Source organism: Myotis nattereri (assembly GCF_964212035.1).
Source record: "Myotis nattereri genome assembly, chromosome: 16".
In the NCBI taxonomy this organism is placed as follows: Eukaryota; Metazoa; Chordata; class Mammalia; order Chiroptera; family Vespertilionidae; genus Myotis; species Myotis nattereri.
The window spans coordinates 18796863-18811693 of record NC_138091.1 but is presented as its reverse complement, the minus strand read 5'-3'; the positions used below and the strand labels follow the sequence as shown (position 1 = coordinate 18811693).

At 57.7% G+C, this 14831-nt stretch overlaps 2 protein-coding genes across 3 annotated transcripts in view; both read right to left on the bottom strand.

The window, feature by feature from the left end:
• SPNS2 (SPNS lysolipid transporter 2, sphingosine-1-phosphate) overlaps nucleotides 1-1660 on the bottom strand; it is a gene marked incomplete at its 5' end in the record, with an annotated part of 37181 nt that extends 35521 nt beyond the window's left edge. For both annotated transcript variants that reach the window (XR_013996960.1, XM_081109316.1), the window contains one exon: nucleotides 1291-1660. Coding sequence is in view for 1 of the 2 variants with exons in the window: in XM_081109316.1 (XP_080965442.1) it covers nucleotides 1291-1660 (370 nt within the window). The remainder of the gene's footprint in view (nucleotides 1-1290) is intronic.
• Nucleotides 1661-8734: 7074 nt separating this feature from the next.
• The window catches only part of SPNS3 (SPNS lysolipid transporter 3, sphingosine-1-phosphate (putative)), a 44174-nt gene continuing 38077 nt past the window's right edge, over nucleotides 8735-14831 (bottom strand). The window contains exons 10-12 of the mRNA XM_081110641.1: nucleotides 10379-10477; nucleotides 10070-10241; nucleotides 8735-9123 (exon numbers count right to left, since the gene is read on the bottom strand). Coding sequence (XP_080966767.1) covers nucleotides 9050-9123; nucleotides 10070-10241; nucleotides 10379-10477 — 345 coding nt within the window. The 3' untranslated portion in view covers nucleotides 8735-9049. The remainder of the gene's footprint in view (nucleotides 9124-10069; nucleotides 10242-10378; nucleotides 10478-14831) is intronic.

Here is a 14831-nt window from a genome sequence, read left to right as displayed (position 1 = left end):
GAAAGCTGGAGAGAGGGGGGAGGCCGCTGCACTCCCATCAGAGTTCCTCCCTTCCACTTCACACAAAACCCCCATCAACAGAGGAGGAGACCGAGACCCAGAGAAGGGGACCCAGGTAGCATCTGGTTTATACAGGGCTCTCCTCTAGATCACCTCCAAGTCCTCCTTAAAGTCTGTCCCAAATTCCTCCTGCCTTTTATTTGTTTGTAGTTCCGGATTTTACTAAGCTGTGGTTCGGCAGGCTCTGGACCTGCATGCCAGATACACCGCCTCAGCTCTCCAGCACGCTCCGGAGCCCCCACCCATGCCAGGTCCCTTTCTCTCTGGGCTGCACCATTCCCACCTAAGGGCAGCCTCCGGGGGAAGTCCCTACTCCCAGACTCCTGAGAATTGGGGGAGGGGAGGGAGCAGACTGGAACTCCATCCGCAAAGGCCCAGCGATCAACCACCTCATAAACAGACCTAAACACAGGCGGAGACTGGCCCAAGGTCACACACGAGGTACCCGAGAGGTAAGTCTGGGACTAGAACCCGGTTATTCAATGGAACGCCACCCCATCTCCAAGGCTAATTCGCCGAGATGCCCATAGAGGACGAGGCAACCCTTCTCTAGCCCCAGTGGCCAGCGCCCTACCCCAGGCCCCAGGCGCCATAGAGCAGGGGGAGGCGTCTTCAGGCCTCTAGCCAGGGCCAGCTGCAAACCGCATCCTGGGTCCCCAGGCGCCACAGACCCGCTCCGCCCTTCCCTCTGCTCCCCGCAGCCTGGAGCCTTTGTCAGCCACGCGCTCACACGCTCACACACACACACCCGCGCTGCCTGCGCGCACACACTTGGTCCCCCATAGCGCACACCAGCAAGGGGCGCGCGCACTCGCCGCACGGACGCAGGGGAGTGGAAGCGGCGGAGGAAGGAACTGACGGGCTGCCGACCTACAGAAGCCTGGACGGGGGGAAGGGGAGGAGAGGCCAGAAAATCTGAGGTGGGGGCGGAACGGGGCGCGGAGGCGAAAGGCAGAGAGACGCAAAGGAGACTCTTGGAAAAGAGGACAACGGATGGGACGTCAAGGGCTGGCGAGGACGCGCGGGCTATTCCAGGGGTGGGACTCCCCCAACCCCAAGCCCCGGGTGGGGGGGGGGGGGCGGTTTCTGGATTGGAGCAGGGGGCCTGAGCGGAGGGCCCTTAGGGACCCCGCGTAAGGCTTGGATAAAGGGGATCTGGGACCACAGGCTCCCCGGGGTACCTCGAGGCGGGGAGTTCTGGTTCTCGGGCTGGCTGGGGCACTAGCTCACCTACTACGGTGTACCTGTCCAGGTAGTTGAGCACGTTGCCCAAGCTGAGGATGGCGGCGGCTGCCCCTCGCCTGCGGCCCAGGCTGGCGGGTTTGGGCTGCTGCGCGCCAGGGGCCTTGGTAGCGGCTGCGCAGCTGGGGGTGCTGGGGGAGCTGGGAGGTCCCGACGGGGCCCTCCTCACGCTGCCCGACAGCGTCTGCACCTCATCGTCGGCGGCCACAACTCCAGCGGCGCCCGCTGCCCGCGCCCCGCAGCAACCGCCGCCGCTAGCTCCTAGCTGCGCCCCCCGGCGCCGGCGCCGCCGCTCCGCGTCCGCCTCCTCCTCCTCCGCGCCGCCCGCCGCCGCCGAGGCGCATTCCAGGCACATCATGCCGGCCGGGATCGCGGCGGCGGGGGGCGCGGGGGGCGCGCGGCCCAGCTTGGACCCGCTCAGTGCGTGTGTGCGCCGCGGAGCCGCCGCAGCACCATCCCGGCCCGGCCCCGTCGGCTCCTGCGCTCCGGCCCTGGTTGCGGCGCGGCCACCGTTCAGCACGATGCGCTGTCGCCGCCGCCGCGGCTCTGACAGCTGAGGTCCGGCCCCGCCCACCACGCCGCGCCCAATCAGCTCCAGAGCCGGCCCCAGCCCCGCCCCGCACGTGCTGCCCCGGGGGGCGGGGGTGTCCTTCCGCAGAGCCCCTTCTGCCCGACGGGGGCGCAGTCACGCTGGAGCCGCACCACCGCGGGACCTACGGGGCGAGGATCAGGGTGCGGGAAGCAGGACTCCCCAGAACCCATTCAGTGCGCTCCGTCTCCACTTCCTACCACGAGACTGGGCCCTTGGCGGAGCTGGAAGAAAGCTGAAGGCTCCAGCTCGTGCACGTGCTGGAGAGAGGGTCTCTGAAGTGGGGGGGGGGGGGGGGCGGGGGGGGGATGAGGGGAGCTCCTGTAGGAGAACCCGTGGCCGCTCCAGCAGCTGCTCTCCCGCCCTCATGTAATCAGTTCGGAGAGAACCGCGTAATAACCGGGAAGCGTGAGCGGTGCGGCCTTAGCCCAGGACTCGTCTCCAACAGGCACACGAGGCTATCTCCCCAGGGAAACCAGATGAGTCCCCCATCTCCCCCTGGGCCCATTCCTGTGTGTGCGCTGAGACCCTACCCCTGTCTCACAGAAAGGCAGCCCCGGGCAACGGGCAGCGAGAGCCAGGGCTCCACCAGAAGCAGGGCATTAAGAAGGGGCCTCCTCTCCTGAGTGGGTGGCATCCCCAAGCGTCAGCTTCCAGCTGTGCAGTAGGTAAGGGAGGGACCCCTGAATGGAAGACAAGGGGTTTGGACCTAGCCCAGCTGTGCCCGGAGGGTGGCAGGACCCTGGCCTAGACTCCCTGGGACTCAGTTTCTCTCTGCGGGGTAGATGGAAAGATGGGAATCAGACAATCTGGAAGTCAAGGAGTGGTCAGGGGAGGGGGGAGTCCCGTCTTCCATCTCAGAGGTGCTGAGGTTCTGCCCCGCCCCCACCCCCCACTCATGCGTTTGAGACTTTGATTGAAATTAAAATCCTGTACAAAATGCTGAGGACAGAATGGTAGAACTAGACAGAACCTGAGAAACCAGAATTATTCCATGTCTTTCACAGACAGGGCCCAGGGCCCAGAAATGACCCCGTTATGGGCACGCGGCTAGTCAGTGTCAGGTGCTGAGGGGGGGGGGGGCTCTAACACCACCCCCTGGGCTGGGAGCTCAGTTCCTACCTCAGGCTCCTCCAGATCCAAAGTCCACAGGCAGGTGCTTCTCAGAGGGTGTCGGCCACAGTGAGTCATGACATGGCAAACGGGTGACTCAGCATGAGGCATCCCCCACACAACCCCGACCCACTGTCTCTTGTGAGCAGTTAATCCCCAAGCTGCTTGTGGCTTTTGACACCCTTGAGGTGTATTTTAAATTCTGCGAAATGACTAAAAATATGCTTTGGCATGTTGGGTATGACTGACTGTGACGGAAGGGTTAGAAAAGCAGATTTCATTCTGAAAGTTGCCTCGCTGCCTCTTTCCAGCTTGCCGAGTCCAAGCCTGCAAAGCCGGACAGGGGAAGTTCCGATGGGTGGCCGGGGATGACAGGTGACTAAAAGGTAGAGAGACAGACCTAGGAGCTCCATGGGGCTGGGGCTGGGCCCTGGCAATGACCCTCATGGGCGATGGTACCAGCTGGAGCACAGTGTCCGGCTGTGAGACTGCCCAGCTGTGAAGGAGGCACAGCCACAGCTGTAAGCCCAGCCTTAGGGGCCCCGTCTGCCTCCCCCAAATTCCTCATCCTTTCAGCCATAGTCCTTTCTGGCTGTGTGGCCCCCGGCAAGTGCCAGCAGCCTTCGGAGAGCCTCTGGCAGTCATGAGACCATTGGTCAAAGGACTTCTAGGGTTCTGTCTCCATATCACCAAGGAAGCAACTAGGAGTTCAGTCTACCTCTCCTCCACCCGTCCCCCTACATGAGAATGTTCCCACCTCAGGCTTCAGCCTCTTCCCTTCTCGCTCGGCACACTCTCCCCTGGCAGCTTCTCACCCAGGCATGGGCTTTCCGCCCTCACCCCGTGCCCATGACACACCAATCTCCATCTCCAGACACAACCTCATGTCCAAGTACTAGGTCCATATGCAATCTTCTGCACATTCCCTCCTAGACGTCCCACAGCTCCTTGAACTCAACACATCCGAAATGGAACTCATCATCTTTTTCCTAAACCTCCCCCACCCCAGTATCATTTATCTCTTGACAAATAGCATCATCATCTACACTGTCACCAAGCCGAAAATCTGGGAGCCATTTAGGACTCCTTCTTCTCACTCAACTCCCACATCTAAGTCCCTTCCATTTGCTGCTCTAATATCTCCCAAGGTCTGCATTGCTCACTGACTTAGTACAAATCTCTCCATCTCACTTGGACCCTTTTAAAGCTCAGCACCACCTGCCCCAACATCCTCCTCCAGTCTTTTCTCAATATTTCTTGCCAGCAGTTTTCTAAATCGCACGTATGACCCCATCACTACCCTACACAAAAACATTTCATGTCTCCTTACTGCCTGTGGGATTAAAAATATCTAAGTTCCCTAAAAAAATATATCTAAGGTCCTTAATATGATCTCCGAAACCTTTCATAATGCTTTGTGAGCCATACCAACCCCTAGCCTCAGATCCTGCCGCCCATCTCTCAAAATTACATTCCACCACACAGAAAATTGAGCTCCATAAACTCACGCATAGTTATACTTCCTGGAGCCCAGAGGAGTGGCAGGAGTTGGGGCCACTTGGGTATAGTTCCTGCTCTCCCATCCACACAAAAGCCCTTGCCCTGCCCTAGCCGGTTTGGCCCAGTGGATAGAGCATCGGTCTGCGGACTGAAGGGTCCCAGGTTCAATTCCGGTCAGGGGCATGTACCTTGGTTGCGGGCAACATCCCCAGCAGAGGGTGTGCAGGAGGCAGCTGATCAATGCTTCTCTCTCTCTCTCATTGATGTTTCTAACTCTCTATCCCTCTCCCTTCCTCTCTGTAAAAAAATCAATAAAATATATATTTTTTTAAAAAGCCCTTGTCCTACTAATGCAATGATGTTTCAGTACCACGGAGAGCGTCACATGGGCTAGTCCCCCTCCCCAGGGGCTCTCCTCTTGTTCTGCCTACGCTGTCTACCTAGTTGCCTCCTCCCACTTGTTATTTAGAAACCCAGCGCAGACATGGTTTCCTCCAGGAAGCCCTTCGTGAGCCAGCTGAGCACCTGTCATTTCCTCCTCTGGGCTACCTGAGTAACCTGTGTGTCCCTCCATCCCACCCACACATTGTGCTGATGATGTTTGTCCACCCACACACACACCCGCCCCTCATTAGGCTCTGAGTCTCCAGGGCCCATACCCTGTCTGACTCATCCCTGCCGTCCAGTCCACAGGAGGTGTTCAGAGAATGTTTGTTGATTGAATGAGTAAATGACATTTAGCAGGTGCTCAGAAGTATGCGTTGATTTGTATCATGTGTCTATTGCTCTCAGCGACTCCAAAACCAGCCAGATTCCTCTCCCGGCCCCTCTGGAAAAGGCATTTTCTCCCCGGTTGACTCCACCCTCCATTAGCTTCTAAGTGCCATTTTTGTCCGCCCTTTGATTACCTTCTCCAGGTCACCACCCACAAGTGGGGAGAAGGCACCTGGCCAGGTGTTCCCAGCTCGGATTTGGTGGAGCCCCTCCATCCCCAGCCCAGGCCTGCTCAGGAGTTTTCTCAGAATGCTTCGTCTCTGCCTCTCTCTCCTGCTCAGAACAGATGGCTCTGAGTACCCACAAACACAGGCATTTCTGTTCTGCCATCTGAACATTTCTAACACTTTCTAAATGACAGAAGCTTCATCCTCCTCTGGTCATGGACACAGACCATCAGAAAAGAAGAATCCCTCGAAAAACATCGAATCCAGCCTCTTCCCTTTCCCATGGAGAGACTGCATCTGAGATAGGACCAGTGGCCTGCACACGACCATTATAATGGACACCATGTTTGTTCTCTTGTTTTTTATTGTTGTGTGTGTGTGTGTGTGGGGGGGGGGGGGTTGGTCTTTCCCGCCCCTTTCATTACTGTTTTCTTTTGATGTTCAGAGTCCATCCCCTCTCCTAACAGCACTCTCGTTTCCTGATCTTAGTGGAGTTAGACATCAAGGCATGGCATAGGAGCGTGATGGCGAACCTTTTGAGCTCGGCGTGTCAGCGTTTTGAAAAACCCTAACTTAACGCTGGTGCCGTGTCACATATAGAAATTTTTTGATATTTGCAACCATAGTAAAATAAAGACTTATATTTTCGATATTTACTTTATATATTTAAATGCCATTTAACAAAGAAAAATCAACCAAAAAAATGAGTTCACGTGTCACCTCTGACCCGCGTGTCATAGGTTCGCCATCACTGGCCTAGGATCCTCTTGCCCAGTGTTTTAAACCTTGAGTAGGGCGGCAAGAGAACAGGGAAAATCTGTCTGGAGCTTGGTGAAGGCCCCCCAGTAAGATGATCCAAGGAGCCCTGGCTCCTGAATCTCCTATCTTCCCATCAATTTTGTGAACTCCTGATGTGCTTCCAGCACATTTCCTACCAACTTAAGGTAGTTTCTGTTGCACACAACCCTACCACCCTAACTGGCATGGCCACACAGAAGGAGCACATGTAGTCACATACTTCTTGCTGCCTCCTGACAGCTCTGTCTCTAGAGTCTGCATTAAACCAAGGAACCTCACAGCCGCCCCACCACCACCACCACCACCACCAGACATGGAGGAAAGACAGACACTTCAGGGACTAAAGCAGGCAGGCCGATGTCTGGTATTGCAGGGGAATAGCCAGGGTTGGGGTGATCATCTCGATACACATGTTCAATCCTTCAAGCCTGGGGTCAGGGCGGAAGAAGAGCTTTTATCAAGACCCTGTAAACACATCTCCACATGCTCGTACACCAACACAGAAAGGAGCAGCACAGGCACACACACTGCAGGCACACCCGCATGCCAGGATGACACCTGGGACCTGGCATGCGGCACGTTTCTGGGAAGAGCAGTTCATACATTGTGGGAGCAGGTCAGGCTTGAGGACCTCAACCTGTTGAGCAGCATGTTCCCTTGTGACATTCCCAACAAACAAGTCCCGAGTATTAGTGACGGGGATTACAAAGCAAATGCCCTTTAAGCCAGACAGGTGTGTTCCAGTGGCCACGCCTCTGCTCTACTGAGTGGCTGAGCTCACACCGACCTGCACCTGTGACCTCAGCCCTGTCTGGTACTGGTCTCTCCCTCCCAAGTCCACCAGCCCCGAAGCTCCCACTCTGCTTCAAACCACTTCCGATGATAACATCCTATAAACTCCTGCCCAGCATCTTGTCTAGCTCAGTCCTGAGAAGCTCCACCCACCCTGCCCAGCAACCCAAACACCAGAATCCATTGAAGTCAGAAGAAACTCTCCCAGATTACAGGACTCAAGCCCCAACTCCTCAGCTAGCATCTGAGCCCCTCTGGTCCCAGCCAGTCTCTTCTGCCTACTTTCCCTCCCCTAAAACACACACGCACTCTCCTCTCCTGCCACACCATACCTTCCCCCCTTTCCCCGTCCGCCCCCCCCCCCCCCCCCCATCATTCATCACAGATCTGTTCTATTTCCCATACCTTGGCCTGGTCTTTTCCTTCCATTGGGAATTCCCTTCCCCCACAACTTCTGCTATTTGTCAGCTCCTAGGCCACCTCCCCAAAGGCTTCTGAGGGATGTAACCCGTTCCTCGGCCCATAGGTGTGCCTCACTAGGCCTAGCTGGTCAGAGGCACAGGTAACAACCTGGACTTGGGATTGGCATCAGAAGTGGGGGGAGTGGGGGAGGCTTGTAGGACTGAACCCTTAGCCTGTAGGGTGTGACGCCATCTCTGGGTAGACTGTCAGAACCGAGTGGGACTGCAGGACACCCAGCTGCCATCAGAGAATTGCTTGGTGCTGTGGAAGCCCCCACCCGCACGGTAATTGGGTGCAGAACCCTTTACTAAATATCCTCAGGAATCCTTTTTCTTATCACGGGACAGCTCCCCCCACTTCATGAGCTCCAAGTGTCAAATCCTGGGTTGAGGGGCTGGTCGGCCTGGTGTGGCCTCTCCTCGGGGAGAGCTGGGCCTGGAGAACAGGCGTGGGCTGAGCTAGAGTCTAGCAGCTCCTGGAACTTGTCCCATCCACCAATGAGCACCGGGAGGGCACACAGGGGGCAGGGATGGAGCAAGCAAGGGCCAGGAGGTGAGCATAGGGCTGGGTCACTGCCCTGCCCACAGCTGCTGGGAGACAGGCACAGCCTGGCACAGGGAAGGGGGCGATCAGCAAGTAAACAAGTGATCGCCTGGCCGGGCACCAGGGGAGGGGCGAGGAGCTCATGCTCACAGGCAGAAAGAACATGCCGCCCGCCTGGAAGCTGCTGATCTCCTGCAGGGCCCACTGCGCCCAGCTGCTCCGAGCCCAGTGGGAGTCCCGCAGAGCCAGCCTCCTTGTGGGCTGCGCTAGGGTCAGAGCGTGGGGACGGGGTGGGGGCCAGTGTGCAGAGCAAGGCACAGCCAGGAGTGCTCCTGCTCAGCCCGGTGAGCCCCTTGTGGTTGGGGCGGCTGGGTCTGCGCAGGCTTGGGCACTCCTCCATGCAGCTCCCTGGAACTTGAAGCCACACACCCACACCCGCACCCTCGCAGAAACCTATCTCCAGGACTACGGGTTCGGCCCCCGCCTTTTGTTCAGAGGCTGACTTCCCGGAGAGGGGCGTCCTGGGCCTCCTGACCCTGCAGAGTGAGGACACAGTCACAGTGGGAAGTCGAGGGTGGAGAGGCCTAGAGACCCATCTGAGCGGCTCCCTCAGTTTCCCCACCTCTTCCTTTCCTGCTCCCACTCCCAGCAGAGACACGGCGAGACTATAAATAACACAGTGGCCCAAAGGCCTGAAATCCATGGGCTTTGTACTGGCCACACTTTAATCAGGGCCTCCTGACAGACAGGCTGAGGACCCCAGGCTAGAGCAGCCCCGTGCTGGGTGCAGGCACAGGCCCAGGCCTCCCACGGAGGGTGCTGATAGCTCAATTCCCAGCCCCGCCGCAGGCACGGCCAGCTCTCTAGCTGGGAGCAAAGACATGGCAGGTGCAGCTCGGCCAGCGTCCCGGAGCCACAGCCAAGGGTTAGCAGAGGCACTGACACTGTGGAGACCAGCAGCGGGTTGCAGACAGGGTGGGTGGGACTCCTCGCTGCGAGACGGGGGGCCTCAGGAGTCCTCTGTGGCAGCGTCCGTGCCAGGAAGCAGGCGTTGGCACTCCACATCCTTGTCATCCGGGGTCCCTGTGTGAGGAAAAGCTCAGCCAACCCCAAAGGAGGCAAAAGGAGCTCTGGGACCAGGTCTGTCAGGAAGTCCTCTAGCTTCCATTTTCAAAACAAATTCCAAATCCGACCCCGTCTTCAATGCCACCACCACGGTCCCAGCCCTGCTGCTCTCTCTTGAGACTGCGCAGCCTCCTGTGGCCTCTCTGCATCACTGCCAAGCCCCTACAGTCTGTTCTCAGCACAGAAGCCAGAGTGATGCTTTTGCAGGATAAATCGGTTGCCCTAAGGCTCATCTGCTGGAAAGCCCACAGGGCCCCCATCTCACTCAGAGTTAGAGTCCCAGTTCCCACAAGGGCCCCTCGAAACACCCATGCTCTGACCCTGTTGCTGCCACCCTTATGCCTTTCCCCTGGCTCCTGCTCCAGCTACACTAGCCTCCTTGCCAGTCCTCAAACACATCAGGTACATCCCACCTCAGGGCCTTTGCACTAGCTGTTTCCTCCCCCCAGACAGCTGCCTGGCTCATGCCCTCAACTCCACATCTTTGCTCCAATGTCACCTGTGCAGTGAGGACCTCCCTCACCATCCTTTTGAAAATTTTAAACGGCCCCTACCTGTTCCTCTCGACCCACTTTTCCTGCTTTATGTCTCCCCGTAGCACTTATCACCTCAAACACACTCCATCTTTTGCTTTTTTTTTGTTTGTTTGTTTCATGAATCTCTGCCTTCTAGAGCATCAGCTCCAGGAGAACTTGGACTTGGCATTCACTTGCCAGCATCTGCAACCTTGCCTGGCACATAGCAAGGGCATAATAACTATTTTTGAATGAATGAATGATGAATGAATGAATTATGAATGAATGAGCAAACAAATAAACTGGCCAGGAGCTCAGGGGTAGCTGGTGCCCCTTGCTCCTATGGGGTTCAGCCCTGAGCCTGGCATGGGTGTGAGCGGTGGAGGTACCTGAGCCAGGCTGCTGGGCCTGAGCCTGGTCCTGCTCCAGGTGCAGTGCAACCTGCAGGAAGCAGCCACCCCCAAGGACGATGGCGAAAGCACAGCACAGGAAACTCTGCTGAAGGCTGAGGAAGCGCTGCAGGTAGGTGTCCGGGCGTCTGGCCCGCAGGACGCTGGAGATCTGCGGAGAAGGGAGGCTGGGGCTGCAGGCCCACCAGGGCAGCTTGCAGGCCTTACCACAGGCACTTCCTCCCCAGACCTTCCCCACCTCACACACACTCATGCCCGCCGGCAGCCCAGCCACCCACCTGGCCTTACCAGTCCAATGAGATAGGGGCTGCTGGCGTCTCCCAGGACGTGGCCCACTGTGATCTGAAGCGCCTCTGCGGTCCCCCGGCATTTGGGCAGCACCACTGACTGTAAAACAGAGGAGACCAGGGTAGCTCTCCAAGCGAGGGCAGGGAGTGGGTGCCCCCTCATGGCCCCTCCTGCTTCTATCCTGCCAAGAACCGGAGGTGTGATAAGCTGGCCCAGGGAATACGACGAGAGGGAGTCAACAACCCCAGTGCCTGAAGCCCCACCACCAAATGGCAGGCCCCACCGAGGTTCAGGAAGACTCCCTGGTCTCCCAGGATGGGGGTGCCAAGGCCCCTGCTGAGGCCACCCCCCTTGAGGGTTTGCTATTAAACCAGCAGGGACAAGGCATGGCTGGGACAACAGAGGTGGGTGGGGCCTTCCAGCTCAGGGGCCCGGGAAGCAGCAGTGCAGGCTGCCAGGGTGAAAGTGGGTACCCCGCCAGGTGCAGGCATGGTGGGTGCTTGGGCAGAACAGGGAAAGGACAGCTGGGCCTTTCTTTCAAGAAGTTCAAGCCCACCCTAGCTGGTTTGGCTCAGTGGATAGAGCATCGGCTTGGGACTGAAGGGTCCCAAGTTGGATTCTAGTCAAGGGCACATGCCCAGGTTACAGGCTCAATCCCCAGTAGGGGGTGTGCAGGAGGCAGCCGATCAATGATTCTCTCATCACTGATGTTTCTATCTCTCTCTCACCCTCTCTCTTCCTCTCTGAAAGCAATAAAAATATTAGAAGAAGGAGAAGAGGAGGAGGAGGAAGTTGTTCAAGCCCCACTTGGCAGAGACCAACAGCAGCCTAGCTGGGGAGCCCCACACTGCTCCCCAGAAGAGGGTAGGGAGGTTGGGAATATGAATTCTGGGGTCAGGATGTCTGTGTGACTTTGGGCAAGTTGCTCTCTGTGCCTCAGTCTCCTCCTCCCCACATGGGGATAATGATAGTGCCTCCCTGGAGGGTTATGCTCTTATCGCTCTTCATCTGGTACCCGGAGGCTTCTGTGGACATCGGATGGAAACAGCATCCTACGACTGTGGGAGGCAGAACGCCTCCGGACATTGGAACATGCTGTGCCTTCTGCCTGGCCGGCCTTCCCTCTCTGGTCCAGCTGGAACATCCCTCTTTGTCCTTTGGGACTGACCTTTGGGTCACCTCCTCTGTGAAGCCTTTCAGAGTTCTGGGACCTGCCCTGAGTTCCCACGGCCCTGGTGTACACCCCTCTTGACTCAGGGAGGGAGCTCCTTGTCAGAGAGCCATGAACAAGGGGATGGACTGCACTCGTCTGATTTTGCAGAGGGTTCACGGACTGAGCAGCTGCTGTGCCAGACCAGTGGTTTCCAGGAGAGCTGGGCAGCAAAGCTCTGAATTTCTCTTGGGGTCCTTGGCGTACAGCGAGGCACCAGGCACAGAGCGGACTGCTACATAAATCAAGTAGATCTGGAAACTGGTCCCAGGAAAAACCCTGCCTGGACCCACAGCTGTGGCAGGGGCCAGGGTGGGGGGTTCAAGCAGAAGCCACACGGTCCCCACGGAGCAGCCACAGGGGAGCCTCCCACTGCAGAGGCTCTAGGTGTCCCTAGAGCCCATCAGAGAGCACTAGCAACGAGAATAATCACTAACATGTACTAAATGCTTCCTGTGTGCATATCACTTATATATGTGTACATGTATATATTTATATGTGAATATATTTTATATGGAATATATATTTATGTGTGTATGTTTATATATGTGTGTATATATATTTAAATATATGTGTGTGTATATATGTATGTACAGATATACACAAATGAATATACATATGTATATTCAGCCCAGCCATGAGGGGATATGATTATTATCCACATTTTCTCGGTAAGCAAACCTCCCACAGGAAGGGTGAGTAACTTGCAGGGTCACCCAGGCAGGAAACAGCAGGGCTGAGCTTCAACCCCAGGCCTTCTCCCTCCAGTGCCTGGCCTACTGACCACTCAGCTGCTAGGAGCAAGGAGGAGCCTTTCCACAGTATTTATGTGTTTGTTCTAGAACATTTGGAAAGCAGAGAGAAGGATAAGAAGGACAGATTCATCCCTAAGCCCTGCAAACAGGTAGCTGGTAGAGGCTGGGGTGGGGCATTCCAGGCCAGGGACAGTGTGAGCAAAGGGAGCAGGAGGCCAGGGACTGGGAGCCGCCGGGGGTCTGGTGAGAGGGGCCTCGTGGGTGGGCAGGGCAGAGTAGTTGGCGTCACTCTTGTGGGTGACCCGCTCGTCCTGGGGTCACTGGGGCTGAGCCACTCTTTCCAGGTGCTGAGAAAGCGGGGCCTCCCACCCATCTCGGCAACCTGCCAACAGGCCTGAGGAGGAACTGACCACAGCGCTGCACCTTCCCCAAGCACTTCCTTCTCACCCCATAATTATGTGATTACTCACTAGCAGTTCTGGGGAAAGGACAGGAATTCCTAGAGGCCAGGCCCTGAGTGCCCAGAAAAGCCCATTCGGGGGCCGGGGCTGCTTGGACCCTCAGAGTAAGATCCAGGCAGGCTGCTCCCATCCTCCCTGCCCCTCCAGGAACCCCAGGCAGTGGCTAGAGAGGGAGGTCCCCCAGACCCCCTGCCTGCTCTGGACCCCCTTGTCTCCACGTGGCCAGAGGGCCAGGGCTGGGCCCACCAGCTGCTGGAGAGCCCAGCTGGTCATTGTAGAAGCGAGAGGCTTTTGGGTTCCCAAGCACCCAGGCTCGCTCTATTCTGAGACAAATACACCCCTGTTTTTATTCCCCTCCTTAAAGGAGCTGTTCCCTTTATAGCCTGGGGTATAACCAGCACCAGCCAAGGGCCCACAGAGATTCAGAGTGGCAACCATCAGGTGCAGATACCCTGGCAGCCTGCCTCCTGCGCTCTCCACTCAGCCCTCACACTGGGACCCCCTGGGAATGTGAGCAGACAGCTACCTGGAGGGCAGAAGGCAGAGCAGGGAGGTGCTGGGACTAGGTCAGCAGAACAGGAGGGTTACCCTGCAGGGGGTAGGAGGAATCTGCTGGGAGGTGGGAGATGAATTCCAGACCCCAGAGGACAGACCTGGGAGAGGGTGTGAGCTCCCCTCTGCTCTTCTCCCCAGGGCTGGGCTGGAGTGAGCTGACTATGGGTCACCCCAGGTGGGTCCCAGACAGACAGGGGGGCTGGGCTGGAGTGAGCTGACTATGGGTCACCCCAGGTGGGGCCCAGACAGACAGGGGGGCTGGGCGGGAGCTGGAGCCCACGGTAGGTTCAGGGAAGCTGGGAGCTCCGTCTGGAAGACACAATTGTTAGCCTTCCGGGGAGCAGTGCCCTTGGGAACCCAGCTGGGCTAGGGGGAGCTTGTTGGAGTGGGTCTCAGGTGGGTCTTGGCTGTGATGGAGCCAGGTCCTTTTCATCAACAGCATGAGCCAGGACGGGGTCTTCCCAGGGCTCAGGGAGGGAGCTCCTTGTCAGAGAGACGTGAACAAGGGGGTGGACTGCACTAGTCAGGTTTTGCAGAGGGTCCAGGTGTGCTGTGAGGAACATCTATGTCAGGATCCCATGGAACGTCCACTAGAAATGCAGGTGCCTGGCCCCCAGTGTAGACACACTGCATCGGAGCTGAATTTGCAACAAGCTCCCCAAACCTGAATAATGAGCTTTGAGAACCACTGGACCAGAGAGCCCTGAGGTCTCTTTCCCAGGGGGAATCTGGCCTCTCTTATTTGTGGACATGCGGACCAGAGAGCAGTGCTCCTGAGGCAGGAAGGACATGGGGGCTGCCTCCGTGGAGGCCTCAGGAGCCCGCAGGATGCGGTAGCAGGGATAGCGCACCTGTCCTCATAGCCGGGGCCTCCTCACTCCCTGGGTCTTGCCCAATGAGACCCCTGTGCCTCAGGAGCAAGAGCCTGCACACAGATGGGACCCTTCGGCCATACCCATGTCCCCACACGCTCCCTGCCCTGATCCAGGCTGCTTCCCCGCAGCCCTCACCTACCCCCCCCCCCTTCTCCCCTCCCTGCTCCTGCCCCATCTCTGGAAAAGCAACACCAGCTTCCCAGGATCTTCTGCCAACTCCAGCTGCCATCCTGTCTCTCCCGGGCACAGCTTCCTGCGGGCTGGGCCTGCACTCCAGGTCTCCTTCCCCTCCCACTCCTTCCTGGCCCTGCTCCCAGCTGGCATCTACTCCTCCTCCCCACATACCAGGTCCCCACAGCTGCCCCTCACCTGTGCTTGGCCAAGGCCACTTCCTCTCTGCCAGGGATCTGAGCTCCCAAGACTGCAAGCGCTGGCCCAGCTCCCACCGACAAAGTGCCCAAAGGCAGTCTACGCTAAGGGGCTCCGGGAAGGCGGGGAGGCAGAAGAATGGGGCATGAAGCCTTCCCGGGGTGGTGGGCCTTGCTAAGCTTGAGGGCTGGAGGTCTCTGGGCCAGGGAAGGACCCCAGGGAGCACCC